Source organism: Aegilops tauschii, chromosome 2, assembly GCF_002575655.3.
Source record: "Aegilops tauschii subsp. strangulata cultivar AL8/78 chromosome 2, Aet v6.0, whole genome shotgun sequence".
Lineage (NCBI taxonomy): Eukaryota > Viridiplantae > Streptophyta > Magnoliopsida > Poales > Poaceae > Aegilops > Aegilops tauschii.
In genome coordinates this window covers 418,560,662-418,579,538 of record NC_053036.3, presented here as the reverse complement: position 1 = coordinate 418,579,538, position 18,877 = coordinate 418,560,662, and the positions used below count along the sequence as shown (strand labels likewise).

The 18,877-nt window shown below is 49.5% G+C and overlaps 3 protein-coding genes across 3 annotated transcripts; 1 reads left to right on the top strand and 2 right to left on the bottom strand.

The window, feature by feature from the left end:
- Positions 1-878: 878 nt before the first annotated feature.
- LOC109754471 (glyceraldehyde-3-phosphate dehydrogenase A, chloroplastic) lies at positions 879-1,274 on the bottom strand. Its single transcript, XM_073507190.1, has one exon. The coding sequence runs from the start codon at positions 1,272-1,274 to the stop codon at positions 879-881; it is 396 nt and encodes a 131-aa protein (XP_073363291.1).
- Positions 1,275-2,769: 1,495 nt separating this feature from the next.
- Positions 2,770-5,663, top strand: LOC109754472 (uncharacterized). Its single transcript, XM_020313378.4, has 7 exons — positions 2,770-2,945; positions 3,049-3,084; positions 3,180-3,317; positions 3,583-3,669; positions 3,905-3,952; positions 4,033-4,109; positions 5,005-5,663. Exons 1-7 carry the CDS (start codon positions 2,871-2,873, stop codon positions 5,150-5,152), a joined length of 609 nt encoding a protein of 202 aa, XP_020168967.1. The 5' UTR covers positions 2,770-2,870; the 3' UTR covers positions 5,153-5,663.
- Positions 5,664-6,133: 470 nt separating this feature from the next.
- On the bottom strand, positions 6,134-8,136 carry LOC109754470 (glyceraldehyde-3-phosphate dehydrogenase A, chloroplastic). The gene is made up of 4 exons (XM_020313376.4): positions 7,856-8,136; positions 7,654-7,761; positions 7,016-7,568; positions 6,134-6,929 (listed from the first exon to the last, which is right to left on the bottom strand). Exons 1-4 carry the CDS (start codon positions 7,895-7,897, stop codon positions 6,427-6,429), a joined length of 1,206 nt encoding a protein of 401 aa, XP_020168965.1. The 5' UTR covers positions 7,898-8,136; the 3' UTR covers positions 6,134-6,426.
- Between the last annotated feature and the right edge of the window lie 10,741 nt (positions 8,137-18,877).

Genomic DNA, 18,877 nt, shown 5'->3' with positions numbered 1-18,877 from the left:
ATTTTTTGTCCATGTAGAGGATACAAGACATCATATTAAGTAATCAATTAATGAAATAATGAATTAACTTACGTATGTGTATGTTTATGCCTCGCTTTTTGTCCCTCCTAGCGAGAGGGCGACGATAAGGACGGTTGTCTTCGGGTGTCCCCCAACGTGGTTCACGGGTTGGCGGTGTGAGGAAATGTGTGACTATGGAGGGAGCTCAACAATTGGGCTACAATGATAGGAAGAAAGGATGTGATGGGAAGAGAGTGGTTGATTGCAAATAAAGTGTTAGCTATGTTGCAGCCTACCGGCTGTCTGTTCCGTTTGATGTCCAAACATGCCCAAATATACAAGGAAGAAATGAGCTTCGACCTTGAAGACAACTTTAGTCATTTGTTTAATTCATTTATATGCATTGTATTGTAGCCCGTAGCAACGCACGGGCGGTCTACTAGTAGTACTAGTTTGCAAATCCTCTGAACTATAATTCAGTAGTACTCTTGCTTTCCTTTGAATTGAAGCTATGTGAAGTGTTTGTCTAATGGAGAAAATATTTAGTAAATTTTCAGAGTATTTTGACATTTTTTGGAATTGGATAAGCTCATAGATACTGTTTGTGGCTGCATGAGGTTAAAATTGAGCGCTTGATGCGTTGGGACAAGTTGACATGCTCACTTAATCTTTATGCATACCAGTAGAAATAATAATGGGATAATGCATTGCAATGATTTACGTGTTGTTGTATAAAATCAGAGGAAGAAAGAAGAAAACAAAAGAAAGAAGAAGCTGTTGGGAGCTTGACACTTTGAATTCTCATTACAAAGAATCGATCATCCGTGACGATGGCTGGGGAAAATTTTGAGGAGTCACTTCACAGGGCAATGCGGCGTTCACTTCCATTGGTTGGCGATGGTGTCGGCGAGGTCGACTACCCTCTGGGAGTAACCCCACTCGTCGTACCATGCGATGACCTTACCATGTCGTCTCCCATGACCATGCTGAGCGACCCCACTCGTCGTACCATGCGATGACCTTACCATGTCGTCTCCCATGATCATGCTGAGCGACGCGTCGATGGTGGAGGACACGTCGGAGCACCTGAAATCAATGGACACGAGCGGCTCATGGCAGGCGTCGAGGAAGGCATTGAGCTCGTTGGCCGCGCCGTCGTGGAACGCCTGGTTCACCTCCTCGTCGAGGGTCTTCTTGGAGACCTGCACCGCGAGGTCGACCACGGATACGTTTGGGGGTGGGCACCCGGAGCGATCCCGTTGAGGCCTTGACATGTTTGGCCATCTCCAGGACAGATTGTTGATCATGTCACCAGAGCACCAGTCATTTGGCCATCTCTAATCAGCCCATTGAACTTCCAATGCAAATTGGTTTCCTGCAGTTGCTTATCTGAACAAGACACATGTTAAGTTTCTTCTTAAGCTCTTCAAGGCTAACCTTGTGGTGCTCGAGTGTTGAAAGGCCTTTGTATTCCATTCACATGCTGCCACTCTGTTGATCTGTTCCATCATGTTCAAATTGTCCTCTGAACTGAAACCTGATGCACAGATAGTCGAGCGGATCCATGGCTCAAACCTATGAAAAAAAAACTGTGAATCAAAATACCCCCTTTTAGTTCAGTTAAAACCAAACCAGCCATAAGTCAACTAACCCTAAACCAAAACAAAACCATGGCTTCCCAGCACGGCCGCACTAACCAGATGCACCACTGAATGAATGAAAACAAGAAGAAAACGACCATCTCTGTTGATTTTGAAATCCCCCAAAACCCTACTTAGAACAGAGTAATCAAGCACATAGTGGTTCACTTCTCACACAGAATCGGATGTGGTTACGAACCTGCACGTGTCGCCGGCTCCCAACGCTCAGTTAATGCCGCTGATCGCCGTCCGTCCCGCGGCCGTCGTCGTCAGGGAGAGAACTGAGGGGGCCGCGAAGACAGAGGCTGGGTGGGTCGAAGGCTCGAAGCAGAGGAAGGAGCTAGCTGGGTCGAACCGGTCTTGGTCCCACTGGTCAGGCGCCACATTGGCAAAACCACCCACGGCCGCTTATAAGGCTGGTTGTAATGAGAGTATCATATACTCAATCCATATACTCGTATAATAATGCATATGGTATTGGTGTATGATACTACCTCCCTAATGCATAGTACTTCTTTCGTTCCTAAATATTTGTCTTTTTAGAGATGTCAAATGAACTATCACATACGGATGTATATAGACATATTTTAGAGTGTAGATTTACTCATTTTGCTCCGTATGTAGTCACTTGTTGAAATGTCTAGAAAAACAAATATTTAGAAATGGAGGGAGTCATATACTAGTACTCCCTCTGTTCATAAATATAAGACGTTTTAAGACTTGTATGGTCAGTCTAGAACGTCTTATATTTGTGAACAGAGAAAGTATCATGTAGTACTTTATTTATTGCCATGTATGACACATACTCCTAGTAGCATAGCATTTATTATGATACGGTATCATGATATGATACTCAATCCTCTCTTTCTCCATTTAATTCAATGACACCTCATCAAAATTGTCTACTCCCTCCGTTCCTAAATGTAAGTCTTTGTAGAGCTTCCACTATGAATCACATACGGATGCATATAGATGCATTTTAAGTGTAGATTCATTCATTTTGCTCCGTATGTAGTTCACCTAGTAGAATCTCTATAAAGACTTATATTTAGGAACGGAGGGAGTAGTTGGCATGCATGCATGATACTGGAGTATGATACATTACAACCAGACTAAACTCGCTCGAATCGCGAACCCGCCCGACCCTCTCCGGCTCTCTCCCCCACCCCCGTCTTCTCCTACGCTCCAGAACCTTGTTTTGCTGTCTAGTCACAGGACTCCCTTGCCAAGATGGCCGGCGAGAGCAGCACCAGGCGCCCCCTCTTCGGCGGCGCCATCTCCACCGCCTTCCCCGCCCGGTTCCAGGTACTGCAAGGCCCTTCTCCATCGCACACATCGCTTGCTCCTCCTCCTCCTGCTCCCGCTGATGCCGTTTCTGTTTAGTTTTGGTACTGTTTGGTTTGGTCAGGATGTGAGCAACATTCGCGAGGTCCCCGACCACCAGGTTCGTCCGATTCCCCCTTACACGGTCTCGTTTGGAGCGCGCTGGTTGATTCGTTCCCTTACTGATCGATGTGTGTGGTTCTGCTGCGTAACCAGGAAGTTTTCGTCGATCCCGCCCGTGAAGAGAGCCTCATCTTCGAGCTGCTCGACCTCAAGGGCGAGGTGGAGGATGGCGGCAGCGCGCTCTGGTTCCTGCGCGACGTCGCCAACGAGCAAGATGCGGGGGATAACTTGGTAATGTCCTGGCTTCACTCTGTGAATAGCTTGGCCACTTGGCCCTATAAATTTCGATTCATTGCCATTAAACAACAGTTCTCCCTGCTTGGCTTTCTGTCCAAAACAACAACCGTATTCTTCTTTCGACAATAAAAGCAGCTGTACTCACGAATTCTTTGCCTGCTTCATGTGCATTGAATGGTCATGAACTCACGGTTGTTAAATTTCCGATCCAAGTGGATTTTACTCATGTTGGTAACTTACCTCTTTTTTTGTCGGTTAGGTGGTCGAGCACTCTGGGACAGTTGAGCTAGCTGGTCTGCGCTCCGGGGAAGCACCTGCAGTGGCTGGAACTGCAATTGGCAAGCTGGTAAGCAAACGTCCTGTGCCATATCCAGATTACCCTGCTCCTTGCCTTCAATCGACCTCCAGTCGATTAGTTTTCACCTGTGCTTCCCTGGATATGATAGCTTTAGTTGCACAAGTCAGCTCAGTCTCATAATTTGATATTTCTGTTCCTTGGCATTCATTATATGATGGCCACTTCACACCGGCAGTGAATAAAATTTTCTTAAGGATCTCACGCTTGATTTCGGCATCTGTAGGCTGTTTCAAAAGGGAGGCAGGGCAGAGAAGCACAGAACATTGTTCGGGTGAGTACACCCATCCCTTGGAATTATGGTTCAACAGTTAATGTTTGTTTTTTCAACTGAGCGTTGGGCTACCTTTGCAGCTTTACTTGGCAAACATACGTCTCAAGAATGCAGCAACTGATCTAGTTATCACTGCATATGAGCCGCTCTTGATAAAGTAAGTTCACTATGACATACTTCCTCTGATTAATGGAATTTTATAAACCAGTCTTTTATAATATTTTGTTACTTTCTCAAGTATAAAGTCTTGTTCAGATTTATCATCATAGCTAATACTCCGGTAAGATTAATCTTTTATGGAGTATCAACTGATGTAGTTCTCTTTAGTAGAGTACTGTTTATCACCATTTATTAATCTTTGTATGACTTGATTTTACACAGCGATGTGCTTAGGAGAATTATGTATTATTTGGTATAATCTTAACTTGCATAAATCTGATCTATATCGACATGTTTGAATGACGATCATAACTTCTTATGCAGTAGCAATTATGCTTACTAATCATGTGGGTTTTAAACTCCCTTATCTAGTTATCTCTGTCATCTTTATAATAAAGAACGACAATCCTGCCCTGCTCAATTTTTTTTCAGCTCTTTATCTAGGCTACACGTGTTGAATGAAGTTGTATTATCGTAGCAGTATGGTCAATGGCAGAACTAAAATAGGAAAAAAAAACTTGCTCGGTTGATGAAACAGAAGCCTGTTGTGCTCAGGGCCTCATGTAGTTCCTTCAGTTTTCTACCTAGGCTAGTCATGTTGAATGCTATAATAGTAGTACGGGGAGACCAAAATGCCAAAACTAGATTATATTCAGCTGAAATACAGATGAAACGGTATAATGATGCATAACAAATTCACAAGTAATGTGGAGATAGTCGTAGATCTGAGTGAAAGCAAGTAAAACTAGTATGGGCTAACATATCCAAGTTAACGACTAGCTAGGTTATCGATGCCTTTATTTTAAGCTCAGGTATTATGTTTGTGCTGCCCACTTCTCCAATGTTACAGGCTGCCCCTTGAATGATAAGTTTTTCTGTCATTTTTATTTCAGTCCTTTGAGTGAAAGTGCCCAGGCAGTTGCAGCTGGACCAGCAGTACCCGCAGAACAAGCAGGATGCTTGCCAATGTCGGAGGTCTTCAGACTTGCAGTGATGAACTTCGATGTCCATGATTGGAACCTTTTCAATGGCAGCGGTTGAAGCAGAGAGGGTAACACCTCAGTGCTAGAGTGATTCTTAGGCCCTGTTCGGAACTTGCCCGCTCCGTGGAGTTGGGGAGCTGGGTTTTGGCAGCTCCATAAAATTAAGCTAAAGTCTGGTCCACTCCCGGAGCGGAGTTAAATGAGCCGAGAGAAACCGAACGCAGCCTTAAAAAGGTGTTCTGCAAGAGAGTGTTTGGGGAATGTACTTTCCTTAGCAAAAACTACTCTCTGAATTTTCCTTTAGAGTAGTGTTTCTTTTCCTGAAAGTGCCATCACTTAGTGTATTTAGTGTCATCCGAAGAACCCTGGTTGAAGTTCAATATATCATGTTAGCTTGTACTAGAATTTACTTGAATGGTTCTTAGTACTTGCTATTTCATCGATAAAGACTGCATATGTCTCATCATGGGGCATTGAGTAGAGAGAGCTCAACTCTGAATTCTAAATATCTTGATTCTATTAAGTTAGACACGGGCCATTTGGGTATAGAGATTCGAGATGTTTTGATCCATTTGAGTGCTTCAGAGCGGAACGACACCCCTGTGGTCTGTGCATTGTATGGTCAGCAATATTTATCCCTCATGATTTCCATATATTCTTGACCACTCACACGCTCTGATTGGCACCAAGCATATAGGATGGCAAACATGTGAACCATGATGTCCAACGAAAATACGACCCACAAAAGTTGTGGGTCTACTCTCTAAGTAGTTCATGCCATCATCATCCACCTAGGTTCGCAGATCGCAATCTCTTATCTTGTGAATCAATTTGTGTGGATAACTCTGATAATGAGTTTTCGCAAAAATAACATAAAAACTCTGATAATGGGCTGCATGGTTGTGCTCCCTTAAATTTTGCAATTCCCATCAGAAGTTCAAACTTTTCATTTTATGGTAACTTTCGTGTATGGTTCAAACTTTTCTTTCTGAGTTGATCATGCATGTTTAGATAGCAGTAAAGGTCAAAACGATGGAAATGTTCGAAGAACAAGTTGAATTCTACATCAGAACCTGGCAAACGATAGTACGTATATATTACAGATGCACAGCGTTGAGACTTCCTTTGCAGGAAGTCTATTATAATCCGTGTCTGGACACTGAAAAATCAGAGAAAGAAAAAAGAAGAACAAGAAAAGAAAGGAAAAAAAAGAAGCTGTTGGGAGCTCGATACTCTGAATTCTCATTACAAAGAATCGATCATCCGTGACGATGGCTGGGGAAAATTTCGAGAGGAGTCACTTCACAGGGCAATGCCGCCGCCGTCCGGCGTTCACTTCCATTGGTTGGCGACGATGTCGGCGAGGTCGACGACCCTCTGGGAGTAACCCCACTCGTTGTCGTACCACGCGATGACCTTGACCATGTCGTCGCCCATGACCATGCTGAGCGACGCGTCGATGGTGGAGGACACGTCGGAGCACCGGAAGTCGACGGACACGAGCGGCTCGTCGCAGACGTCGAGGATGCCCTTGAGCTCGTTGGCGGCGGCGTCGCGGAACGCCTGGTTCACCTCCTCGGCGAGGGTCTTCTTGGAGACCTGCACCACGAGGTCGACGACGGACACGTTGGGGGTGGGCACCCGGAGCGCGATCCCGTTGAGCTTGCCCTTGAGGTTGGGGAGCACCAGCGCCACGGCCTTGGCCGCGCCGGTGGAGGTGGGCACGATGTTGAGCGCGGCGGCGCGGGCACGGCGCAGGTCGCGGTGGCTCGCGTCCAGTAGCCTCTGGTCGCCGGTGTATGAGTGGGTGGTGGTCATGGTTCCCTTGATGATGCCTGCGCCATAGCCGCCGCCATTTTTTTAGTTACTTAAAGAAGTTGATTCAGTGGAGACTTGAGAGACAGAGGGGACGGGCACGTACCGAACTTTTGGTCGAGCACCTTGACGAAGGGGGCGAGGCAGTTGGTGGTGCAGGAGGCGTTGCTGATGATGGTGTCGGCGTGGGTGTAGAGGTCGGCGTTGACGCCGCAGACGTAGGTGGGGATGTCGCCCTTGCCGGGTGCGGTGATGAGCACCTTCTTGGCGCCGGCCTCGAGATGCTTGCCCGCGCCGGCGCGGTCGACGAAGACGCCGGTGCCCTCGATGACGAGGTCGATGCCCATCTCGCCCCACGGCAGGTTGGAGGGGTTGCGGTCGGACACCACCTTGATCACCTTGCCGTCCACGGAGATGGCGTTGTCGCCCACGGGCTTGACGTCCGCGTCGAAGATGCCCAGCGTGGAGTCGTACTTGAGGAGGTGGGACGCCTGCTTCACGCCTCCGGTGTCGTTGATGGCGATCACCTCCAGCGGCGAGCTGTCGCCGCGCCCGTGCCAGCACCGCAGGAAGTTGCGCCCGATGCGCCCGAACCCGTTGATCGCCACCTTGAGCTTGGCCTCCGTCGGCGCCTTCCGCGACCCGCCGCTGGTGCTCACCTGCAAGCACAGCACCGCCGCGTCACGCACACACGCTCCCATGGCACGCGACCAAGCAAGCTACATTCCACCGATCATGTCATACCGCGTATGTCCTGAAGGAGACCGCGGACATGAAGTCGTCGGAGGTGGCATTCCGCCGGAGCGGCAGCGACGACGAGCTCCTCAGCCCGGAGAACTCCAGCATGCCCCCCTGGATCGAGTTGGACGCAAATCACTTACATAACCGTGCGTGACAAACATGGAAGAACTGTAGGACGCAAGCATGGAATGGAACGTGGACATACCTGGAGTGGCGCCATGGCGGTGGAGAGCATGGGCGACGCCATGTCCAAAGGATCTGATCAGATAGGGGGGAAGATCAAGGACGGTGAGGCGGGCGTGGCTGTATATACGAGTTAGGGGATTGGAGCTTGTGGTGCACGCGGGGTGGGAATTGAGATCGTGAGGCCGCGATTGGGCGAGAGATGAGATTTTGGATAGCCCAATGTATGGCTGCCAGTGCCCGCCATCGCGGCTCCCACACTTCGCTATTCCGGTCGATATGTGGCTTTTCTCTTCTTCGTTCATGTGACCCTTCCTTTGTCATGTGCCTGATCGCATATAGTTTCCTTTTTTATTTCTTTTGTGATTATTTGTTGCAATGTACATCCATCCTGTATTGTTGATGTAATGCCCGCTCGATGGATATTCTGCGTTCCATCCTCTGGACGTCGAGCAGAGCACCGTTCCGATCGGAGTTTCGGGGGTGACTCGACAAAGTTAAACGTTATGAGCTGGCCATATCAAGATTGTCAATAACGGGTCGTCAGGAAGCTGAGGACTTCTGAATCATGGCAGTTGAAGTAAAGCCTTTTTCATTCGCAAAAGGAAAAAGTAAAGCCTTTTCACCTTTCCTTGCCCCTGTTCTCTGGCGGAGACACGAGGGCTGGCGCCGGCACTGCTCTCTTCAGCTCTGCTTTTTAGAGCATCTTCAGCCGTTGACCCCCCAGGACGCATAAAAATCGCCCCTGGGGCGAGCCGGCGATACAATCGGCGCTGGAGGCGGTTGGGCGTCCAACCGTCGCCCCCAGGCACCGATATTGCCCCATTTTTCGGCCCACTTTCGGCGAATAAAGGGCCCATATGGGCGAGAATAGGCCCATATTCGGCGCGGTTTGTCGTGGTTCGGCGTTCAATTATCAACATAAATATTTTTTTATCACATAGTTCATCATAGAAAATCAAATACTTCAACAAAATAGTGCAACAACAAATCATTCAATACAAATTATATAGTTCAACAAATAAAAACTCATCACACGTCGCGCCCGGCTTCGCCCTTGAGCCTCTATAGGTGATCCATCAGATCCTGCTGCAGTTGATGATGCACCTGTGGGTCTCGGATCTCCTGACGCATAGTGAGGTAGGCAGTCCAGGTTGCCGGTAGCTGGTGATCAACTTCGGCTAGAGGACCCTGCCTGTAGTATGGTTCAGTATCAAACACTGGCTCTTCTTGCTCGCTCTCGATGATCATGTTGTGCAAGATGACACAGCAAGTCATGATCTCCCACATTTGATCTTTCGACCAGGTCTGAGCAGGGTACCGGACAACAGCAAATCGAGATTAGAGCACACCAAATGCCCGCTCAACATCCTTCCGGCAAGCCTCCTGCACCTTGGCAAAGTGGGACTTCTTGCCTCCTGGCACAACGTTTGAGATAGTCTTCACAAATGTAGACCATCTCGGATAGATGCCATCAGCTAGGTAGTACCCCTTGTTGTAGTGGCACCCATTGACCTCGAAGTTCACCGGAGGAGAATGACCTTCAACAAGCTTGGCAAAGACAGGGGAGCACTGCAGCATGTTGATGTCATTGTGAGTTCCTGGCATACCAAAGAAGGAGTGCCAAATCCAGAGGTCCTGTGTGGCCACCGCCTCAAGTACCACACTGCAACCTCCTTTGGCGCCTTTGTACATCCCCTGCCAAGCAAATGGGCAGTTCTCCCATTTCCAATGCATGCAGTCGATGCTTCCAAGCATCCCAGGAAATCCTCTTGCTATATTCTGTGCTAGGATCCGAGCAGTGTCTTCCGCATTGGGTGTTCTCAAGTATTGCGGTCCAAACACTGCCACCACTGCCCGACAGAACTTGTAGAAACACTCAATGCTGGTGGACTCGGCCATGCGCCCATAGTCGTCGAGTGAATCACCGGGAGCTCCGTATGCAAGCATCCTCATCGCTGTCGTGCACTTCTGGATCGAGGTGAATCCAAGTTTGCCGGTGCAATCCATCTTGCGCTTGAAGTAGCTGTCGAACTCCCGGATGGAATTCACAATCCCGAGGAATAGCTTTCGGCTCATCCGATAATGGCGCCGAAGTGTTTTGTCGCCGTGAAGTGGAGCATCGGTGAAGTAGTCGGAGTAGAGCATGCAGTAGCCTTCGAGACGATGCCGGTTCTTTGCTTTCACCCGCCCCGGTACCGAGCCACCTCGCCGCGGCTTTTCATTGCTCGCCAGCAGCTGGGCGAGGGCGGCGAGCACCATGAGTGTTGGGGAACGTAGTAATTTCAAAAAATTTCCTATGCACACGCAAGATCATGGTGATGCATAGCAACGAGAGGGGAGAGTGTCGTCTACGTACCCTCGTAGACAGTTAGCGGAAGCGTTATATCAATGAGGTTGATGTAGTCGTACGTCTTCACGATCCGACCGATCCAAGTACCGAACGCACGGCACCTCTGAGTTCTGCACACGTTCAACTCGATGACGTCCCTCGAACTCCGATCCAGCCGAGCTTTGAGGGAGAGTTCCATCAGCACGACGGCGTGGTGACGATGATGATGTTCTACCGACGCAGGGCTTCGCCTAAGCACCGCTATGATATAATCGAGGTGGATTATGGTGGAGGGGGGCACCGCACACGGCTAAGAGATCAAGAGATCAATTGTTGTGTCTATGGGGTGCCCCTGGCCACGTATATAAAGAAATGGAGGAGGGGGGAGAGGGCCGGCCCCTATGGCGCGTCCTGGAGGAGTCCTACTCCCACCGGGAGTAGGATTCCCCCCCTTCCAAGTAGTAGGAGTAGGAGTCAAGGAAAGGGAAGAGAGAAGAGAAGGAAGGAGGGGCGCAGCCCCTCCCCCTAGTCCAATTCGGACTAGGCCTTGGGGGGGGGGGCGCAGCCTCTCCTCTCTCTTCCCCTAAAGCCCAATAAGGCCCATATACTCCCCGGCGAATTCCGTAACTCTCTGGTACTCCGAAAAATACCCGAATCACTCGGAACCTTTCCTATGTCCGAATATAGTCGTCCAATATATCGATCTTTATGTCTCGACCATTTCGAGACTCCTCGTCATGTCCCCGATCTCATCCGGGACTCCGAACTACCTTCGGTACATCAAAACACATAAACTCATAATATAACCGTCATCGAACTTTAAGCGTGCGGACCCTACGGGTTCGAGAACTATGTAGACATGACCGAGACACGTCTCCGGTCAATAACCAATAGCGGAACCTGGATGCTCATATTGGCTCCCACATATTCTACGAAGATCTTTATCGGTCAAACCGCATAACAACATACGTTGTTCCCTTTGTCATCGGTATGTTACTTGCCCGAGATTCGATCGTCGGTATCTCAATACCTAGTTCAATTTCGTTACTGGCAAGTCTCTTTACTCGTTCCATAATACATCATCCTGCAACTAACTCATTAGTTGCAATGCTTGCAAGGCTTATAGTGATGTGTATTACCGAGTGGGCCCAGAGATACCTCTCCGACAATCGGAGTGACAAATCCTAATCTCGAAATACGCTAACCCAACAAGTACCTTTGGAAGCACCTGTAGAGCACCTTTATAATCACCCAGTTACGTTGTGACGTTTGGTAGCACACAAAGTGTTCCTCCGGTAAACGGGAGTTGCATAATCTCATAGTCATAGGAACATGTATAAGTCATGAAGAAAGCAGTAGCAACATACTAAACGATCGAGTGCTAAGCTAACGGAATAGGTCAAGTCAATCACATCATTCTCCTAATGATGTGATCCCGTTAATCAAATAACAACTCTTTGTCCATGGTTAGGAAACATAACCATCTTTGATTAACGAGCTAGTCAAGTAGAGGCATACTAGTGACACTCTGTTTGTCTATGTATTCACACAAGTATTATGTTTCCGGTTAATACAATTCTAGCATGAATAATAAACATTTATCATGATATAAGGAAATAAATAATAACTTTACTATTGCCTTTAGGGCATATTTCCTTCAATGAGATGCTCTTCTTCCTGGACGTCGGCCTCGGCTTCCTCCTCCAGCAGTGCGGCGAGCGCTTCCTCGTCATCCGAGTCCATCACCGAGGCAGGCAAATCGCCGAACACCTTGCGCCCGGTGGGCGTGTACCCCGCCGCTAAACTACCCCTCCGCGGCCGAAAACGGCGGCGGAAACGCCCAGCTGCTGGTGGAGGAGGCGAACCTCTGCTATTTTTCCGGCGGGGATTGGCTATCTAGCGGTGAAGGGAGGCGGGCGGCGCTGGGATACAGCTAGTGGCGGCCGAGGGCGCGGGGGGTGGGAGGCGAGTCGGGGAAGAAAAACTTGACTTTTCACCTGACGGTGTGGGCCAACCGTGCTTTTCCCTTGCGCCAGAGCCCCTGATCGCCCCCCAGTGCGCCGGGTTCGGCCTGCGGCCGCCGGGCCCAAAAACGGGCCGAACCGGCACTTTTCGGCGTCCTGGGGGCGCGACTGGGGCGTTTTTTGGCGCCGGTGCCGAAAAAGTGGCCTGGGGGGCCTATTGGGGGCGCGGCTGGAGATGCTCTTAGAGCACATGAGCAGGACAGCCAACCTTAATGTTGCTCAATTTTTGTGCAACTACTAAAGAAGAACCTGTCAGCTCACGAGAGCAAGTACTTCTTGCTAGTTGAATGATGCAATCTTTGCTTCATTTCAGGTGAACTGCAGAAAAAGTGGCATGAATTAAATCATCGAGTGGAGCTGTAGATTGACTTCCACTAGTGTCACTATTATAGTAATCATGCTCTTTATTATCTGTGTTATGCAAACAGGAATACTCAACTACAAATGTTGTGATGGTCAAGAGCATCCGCCAAGTTCTTGGGTTGTATGACACGACTAGCCAAGATGGATTTAATCCCGATATTCACTTTATCAAAAGGCTCTAATGGGTTGGTTCTGAATCTTGCAAGCTGGGAATCAATGAGATGTGTAGACATCTTTGCTGTACTTATTATTGGAATCTTATTTGTTGGTTCTAAATCTTGCAAGCTGGGATCAATGAGATGTGTAGGCATCTTTATTGTACTTATTATTTGAATCTTATTTGTTGGTTCTGAATCTTACAAGCTGAGAAACACGGCATGATGATGCAAAGGACAACAACTATAACAAACAGTTCAAACTTGGTAGTATTATCTGTGTGAAAGTGCAACAAATGTGCTGATCGTGTACGTCCTAAGAATAATAATTCTAATTATTGTGCATGTTGATCCTGTGGCACTGATAGAACGAGCAAATGCATTGGTTGTTTTAAGAATAAATTTCTATTAAAACTAATTAAATTTATGTAAAGTGACCACTAACACTTGTTATTACAGTACCAATACAGACCCGCTCGTGAACCGACGTGTGGCCGGAATAGGTTTCTTAATGGAGGCATTTGAATGCGCCGATGGTGCATGTTCTGCCGGGCGTGCAGCGGGCGAGGGAGGGGCAGTAACTGTTGTCGCATGTACACACTCAGTTTACTGTTGAATCCAGTTCTCCAAGAGCTAAAAACCGAACTGCCGCCGCCGCCTACCCACTCGTTCACTTGAAGAGACTCCAATGGCGATCCGAGGGGTGAGCCTGCTGGATATGGACTTCAGTAAGGAGTTCACCTTTGAGTTCGCCGTTCAGTCCCATGGCTGCACCAAGTTGAATGTGATGTACACCAACGATTCGGACTTGGTGAAGCTCTACCTCGCCTAGTTCAAGCAGTACCTACAGGACGAGAAAGCACAAGGTCACAGGACTAGACCTTGTGCCCATCCATTTGTCTCCTGATAGGGACCAGCGGATCGCCGTTGCCCAGGTATGCGTGCAGGACGAGGTTCTCGTCTACCACTAATGTAGGGCCATCAGAGGTTCTGGAGCATTCGCCTGTTTCATCGGCAGCGCCGACTGCACCTTCGCTACGGTGGAGAGAAGGAAGAACGCGACGATTCGGCCATATGGTGCAACAAGCTTGTCGACCCCTCTGATGCCTCGTCGAGGCCATCATCGACCCCTGCTACGCCAAAATGAAAGAAGACAACGATACCAAGGACCTGAACACGTGGGAGGTACCTCTGAATCTAGCCTACATAACCTACGCGGCCAAGGACGTATACGCATGCTACGACATGTACAGGGGGATCTTGGACATGAGGGCATGTCTGCTTCCCGTAACCGACGAGTATAAGGACAGCCGCAGCATCATGATCAAGCATGCCAGGAAGGTCTAGATGTTGTACTTTATCTATTTAAGCACCTTTATCATCTGAGTGTTTCATGCATTAGCCTATGTGTCGTAATTATCTATTTTGTCCGAAATATTTCTTCTAAGAACCCATTAACCTGTTTGATTTTTTTAGTGGCTATTTGCTTATGTATGTAACTAGTTCACTCGGTTGCCGTGCTTTGAATATCCTTCCTTCCAACATATTCCCCTTCTCAGGTGGACCCAGCAGGTCTTGTACACAGCCATACAGGATGGTCCAAACGCGACACTACGATCAGAGACCCTTTGACAAAACTGTGTGCGATGCCATAATCGCAAACTGTGGTCTAAAAAACCCGTCAAAAAAGGTGCAAAACTTTTGCGATGACAGATGCATCAAACACGGTACAGATTTTAGTTGTGTGTGCGATGCAGGGCATACAGTTCAGTTCAATGAACTGTTTGGGATGAGGAGGAACAAAAGAAACGGGCAGCCAGATGAAGGTGTGTGCGATATACATCATACGGTTCAGTAGGATGAACTGTGTGTGATTAGGCAACACAATGGAAACGGTTCAACTGCACAAGATGTGTGTGATACGCGACAAACATGTCCGTAATCAGAAATGTGTGCGAAGACCAATAATAACACAGACGATTGCTGCTAATAAGCCGTGTGATTTTCCATGTCTACAGAAGAATAACATGTATATTAACTGAAATAAACATCCAATTACATAAGTGACTATATAGATCATTCGCACACACCTCAATAAACAATTGCATGCATTCTAAAGTAGGAGAAACGATCGTCTAGTCATCTACTTCTTGTGACGCTCCCGCCACTGCTTTGTGGCTCGATCCCTCGTCTGGGGCAGGAAGAAGACACTTCCTCATGTCAACGATCCGCCTGTACATCTCGTAGCTTGTGTACGCGTCCTTGGCCGCGTACTTGACATGTTGTCCATCCAGTCTCTCATGCCACATGCCAGGCGTTCTTGTCCTTCTTGCTCTCATTCTTCATCTTCATGTAGTAGGGGTCGATGATGGCCAAGGCGAGGTCAACCAGGGAGTTCAGTTTGTTTTTGTCGCCACCCCAGGCCTTATAGTGGTGCTGGATGTGGACAAGATTCGGGCATTTCAAGCCCGAAACCTTGAGCGCTTTTAGATCGTTGGTGGTGTCCACCGTAGCGAAACTGTAGTCGGAGTTGTTGATAAACCTGGAGAAATGCTCGCAAGGCCTTGTGGCAAGGTGGTAGTGGTAGACGAGGACATCATGTCGCACGCACAACTAGGCAACGACAACCTTATGATCGTGCCCGGCACGACCGATGGTGTACTCGAGGTCGAAGCCGACCACTTGGTACTTGTCCTCGGCAAGAAACTGCTCCATAGTTTGGATGGAGCTCTCCACCAAGACCGGATCATTCGTGTACACCACCGAGAGGGCCTTCCCCCTCACGTGGGTGTCCACTACGTGATGTGTGGTGAACTGCCCGCCGTCGTCGTCGACCGCTGGGAGCGCCATTGGAGCCATAGGGAGCGCCATTGGAACCGCTGGATGTCCTCTCTGTATGTGTCGTCGTGGGTGTGCTTATTGTGTAGTGTGACGCGAGAGATGAAGGTAAATGGCCGCAGGAATAAATGGGGGCTGGGCGGCCTGGATTCTCTGCGCGTTCGCATGGCAGTTTTTGCAGCGGGTAACTGCATTGTTGTGTCGCACCCGGTGCAACCGCATGCACACGAATGTGCGTGATCATGCGCCGGCCCAAACACTAGCAGCGTGCGTGGGGGGACGAGGGCAGAGCACCCGGAGGGACGCGAGAGCAGAGCGCGCGCGGCGGGACGTGAGCAGAGCGCGTCGCGACCGTCTGAACCGCAAGCAACCACGCGCATAGAGCAGTTGAACACGCAGGAAATGGTCGCCTACAAGCCGACCGATAGTTGCGTTGCTGCGTAGCGGCCGTGTGCTACTACCTCTGTCTAGTCTATTGTCCCCTTTATATTCTGTGCCATACTTTGCCCTCAAATTTAACCAACAAAATGTTAATGCATGTTATAAAAATTATATAATTGGAAACTATGTTCAAATACGAATCCAACTATATAATCTTTGGCGACATGTATTTTTATAAACTATGATCAAAATCTTAGTGCATGCATTCGTATAGTAGGTAATTAAATCACAAAAGTTTTTTTATTAACCGTATGTGTACGTGGCCTTTCGTCCTTCTCTCGCACGTCTTGTCACCCCGCTGCCGCAGGCGGCTTATAGCGCAAGCTTGCACAGCGCGCGGGGGCGTTCTTTTTGCCAAACAGTGGCGCCAATGAATCGTCGGTAAGCCCGTTCCCGCGCAACCTCGCAGGTTCCCGCGCAAGCTTCCCGCTTGACCCGGTGAAATCCCCCAAAATCCCAATGCTTACCGGACTGCTATATAAACCCTCATGGCCGGCGAGTCCTGCGTTGCATTTCCCCTCCCTCCCTGTAGCTTATCTCGTCTGCTTCTCCTACAATCGCTAATGGCACCGGTCCATCTTCGTCGCTCAGCCACTCCGCCGTCATCAGAGGACAACTCCAGCTGGGAGGCTACACCGCGGCGGCGGCACAGTCCCCGGTGTAGTGTAGTGCGTGTGGCGTCCCTGTTGGGTGTGGGCGGAACACCCACCACACACTCCGCCGCCGCTGCCCGTCGGTAGCTGTTGCCGGCCGCCGTTGCCGCCACACCACCGTCGAAAGCCAGGGCCATCGCCCACTCCGCCGCCGCGGCCCAAAGGCGGGAGGTGGCCGTCGTGGCCGCCACCCCACTGCCAGCCACTGTGGCCATCACCCGCTCCGCCACTGCGGCCCGAAGGCAGGAGGTGGTGGTCGTGGCCGCCACCCCATCGTCGGCCGCCGTGGCCGCCAGCCCACCATCAACAGCCCGGGTCATCACCCACTCCGCCACCTTCACCCGAAGGCGGGAGGCGGAGGTGGATGCCCGCATGTGCGTCAGCGACCTTGCGCGCTACACCGAGTTCCTGCAGGAGGAGGAGGAGCGCCTCATCAACCACGCAAAGAGCCTTACCGCCACCTCAGAGGCGAGGAATCAGGAGATCTACGAGGAGAACCACCGCTTCGAGAGGGGTCGTCTGGAGCGGCATAGGGCATTCGAGGTGAGCGTCGCTGAAGCTGCAATAGTGACAGGCACCGTATTGCGGTTGCCCAGCTCGTCGGTAGGCTCATCCTCCTCTGCCTCTTACTGAGCGCGCTCGGCAGAGGAGAGGTAGCCGGAAGTAGTACAAAGCCCCTCCGTATAGTAGTAGTATTTAGGGGCTATTTTGTTCAGTTCACCTGACTATAGATGTGGTGGAACTGTACAATGTACTTAAAATTAGCTAGTATATATAGTTGAACTAGCTATTTCAGTACGTGGTTGGCAACAATTGGGGAAAAGTTTGGTCGGTTCAGCTATCGAGTTGAACTATTTGTATAAATTAAGAACGACTGCTTAATCTATGAATGAAATCTATGCTTAATTACTGAATTTTAGTTGCAAAAATTAGATACTGCTAGTGATTTTTAGCTTCATGCTTTGACAAATTATAGTGTTACAAGGTTAACAAATGGCAATGTTACTAGATCAACAAATGTCAATCTTTCTAGTTTGACAAATGGCAACATACCCAATATGACAGATGCAAATCTTACCAAATTGTTTGTAAGTGGTTGCACATGGGCCATTCAAAAGAACCGTTTGCGTTGAAGAGATGTACAAATCCTGCTCTCACTTTGCATACGGGTGTTCTATCTAAAACGTTTGCGATCAAGTGCTGCACAAATCCTGCTCGGCACATTTTCCCTTGGCTTCCTGGGGAAGCTGTTGGTTTGCATACGAGTGTTCTAACTAAAACGTTTGCGACGAGTGTTTTATATTTAAAAACCATTGAAGTTTTTTTAAAAGAAAATCGTTTGATAAGTCTGTACATTAAGAGAGAAAAACGCAAGTTCGCTCAAACCATATCTTTCATTCAGTCATACTGTGAATTTATATTCATATGATTGAGATACAGTATTGAACCCAAGAGAAAACACTATTTCCAGCAGCGGCGGAGGCGGCGTGCCGTGCCGTCGTTGTCGTTGTCGTCCTCCGAGACGCCGTTGTTGAAGTCTTCAATGCAGCACAGAATGTTCTTCACTTGTAAATCAAACATCATGTCGTCGCGCGATCGACGGGCGGGGCGCGGGAGGACGGCAGCTAGCGGCGCTGAGAGGTAGCGGTCGATGGCGGCGTCCCATGCCGCTGAGGGGGGCGCGCGCACGGGCACGGGCGTGGCGGGTGCATCCAAACGCACAAGGACCGGCGCCGCAGTGGGTGGAGGGGCGCGCACGGGCACGGGCGCTGGCATGTACACGAGCTCACGCAGGTCCGCGGAGACGTCTCTGACGCCCGCGGCTTCCAGCTCTACGATAGTGCTCGGCGACCAGCCCGTCAATGCTACGTGGATGGTCGATGGCGCGGGCGCGGGGATGGGAGCTGGGACGGGAGCGGGGGCAGCGACCGCCGCGGCCAGCTCGTTCTGGGCCATGTCCATGAGGCCCCATTCCTCCTTATTTTCTATCTCCTCCGGCTCGGAGTCGACTTCACCAAACTTGAAGACTAGTGGCAGATGATCCTTTTGCGCCATGGCGTTGGTGGAGGTCTACGGGAGGGAGGGGAATGGGAGGCGAACAGTAAGGCCGCCCGTATTAATCAGTGGCTCGGGCGCCATTAATGGAAAGGAAGGCGAGGGGCCATGGAAGTCAAAGGGCTCGCTTCCCAGTGATCCTACGTAGCGTACAACTCGCACGCTTCCCGGTGAGCCTAAGCA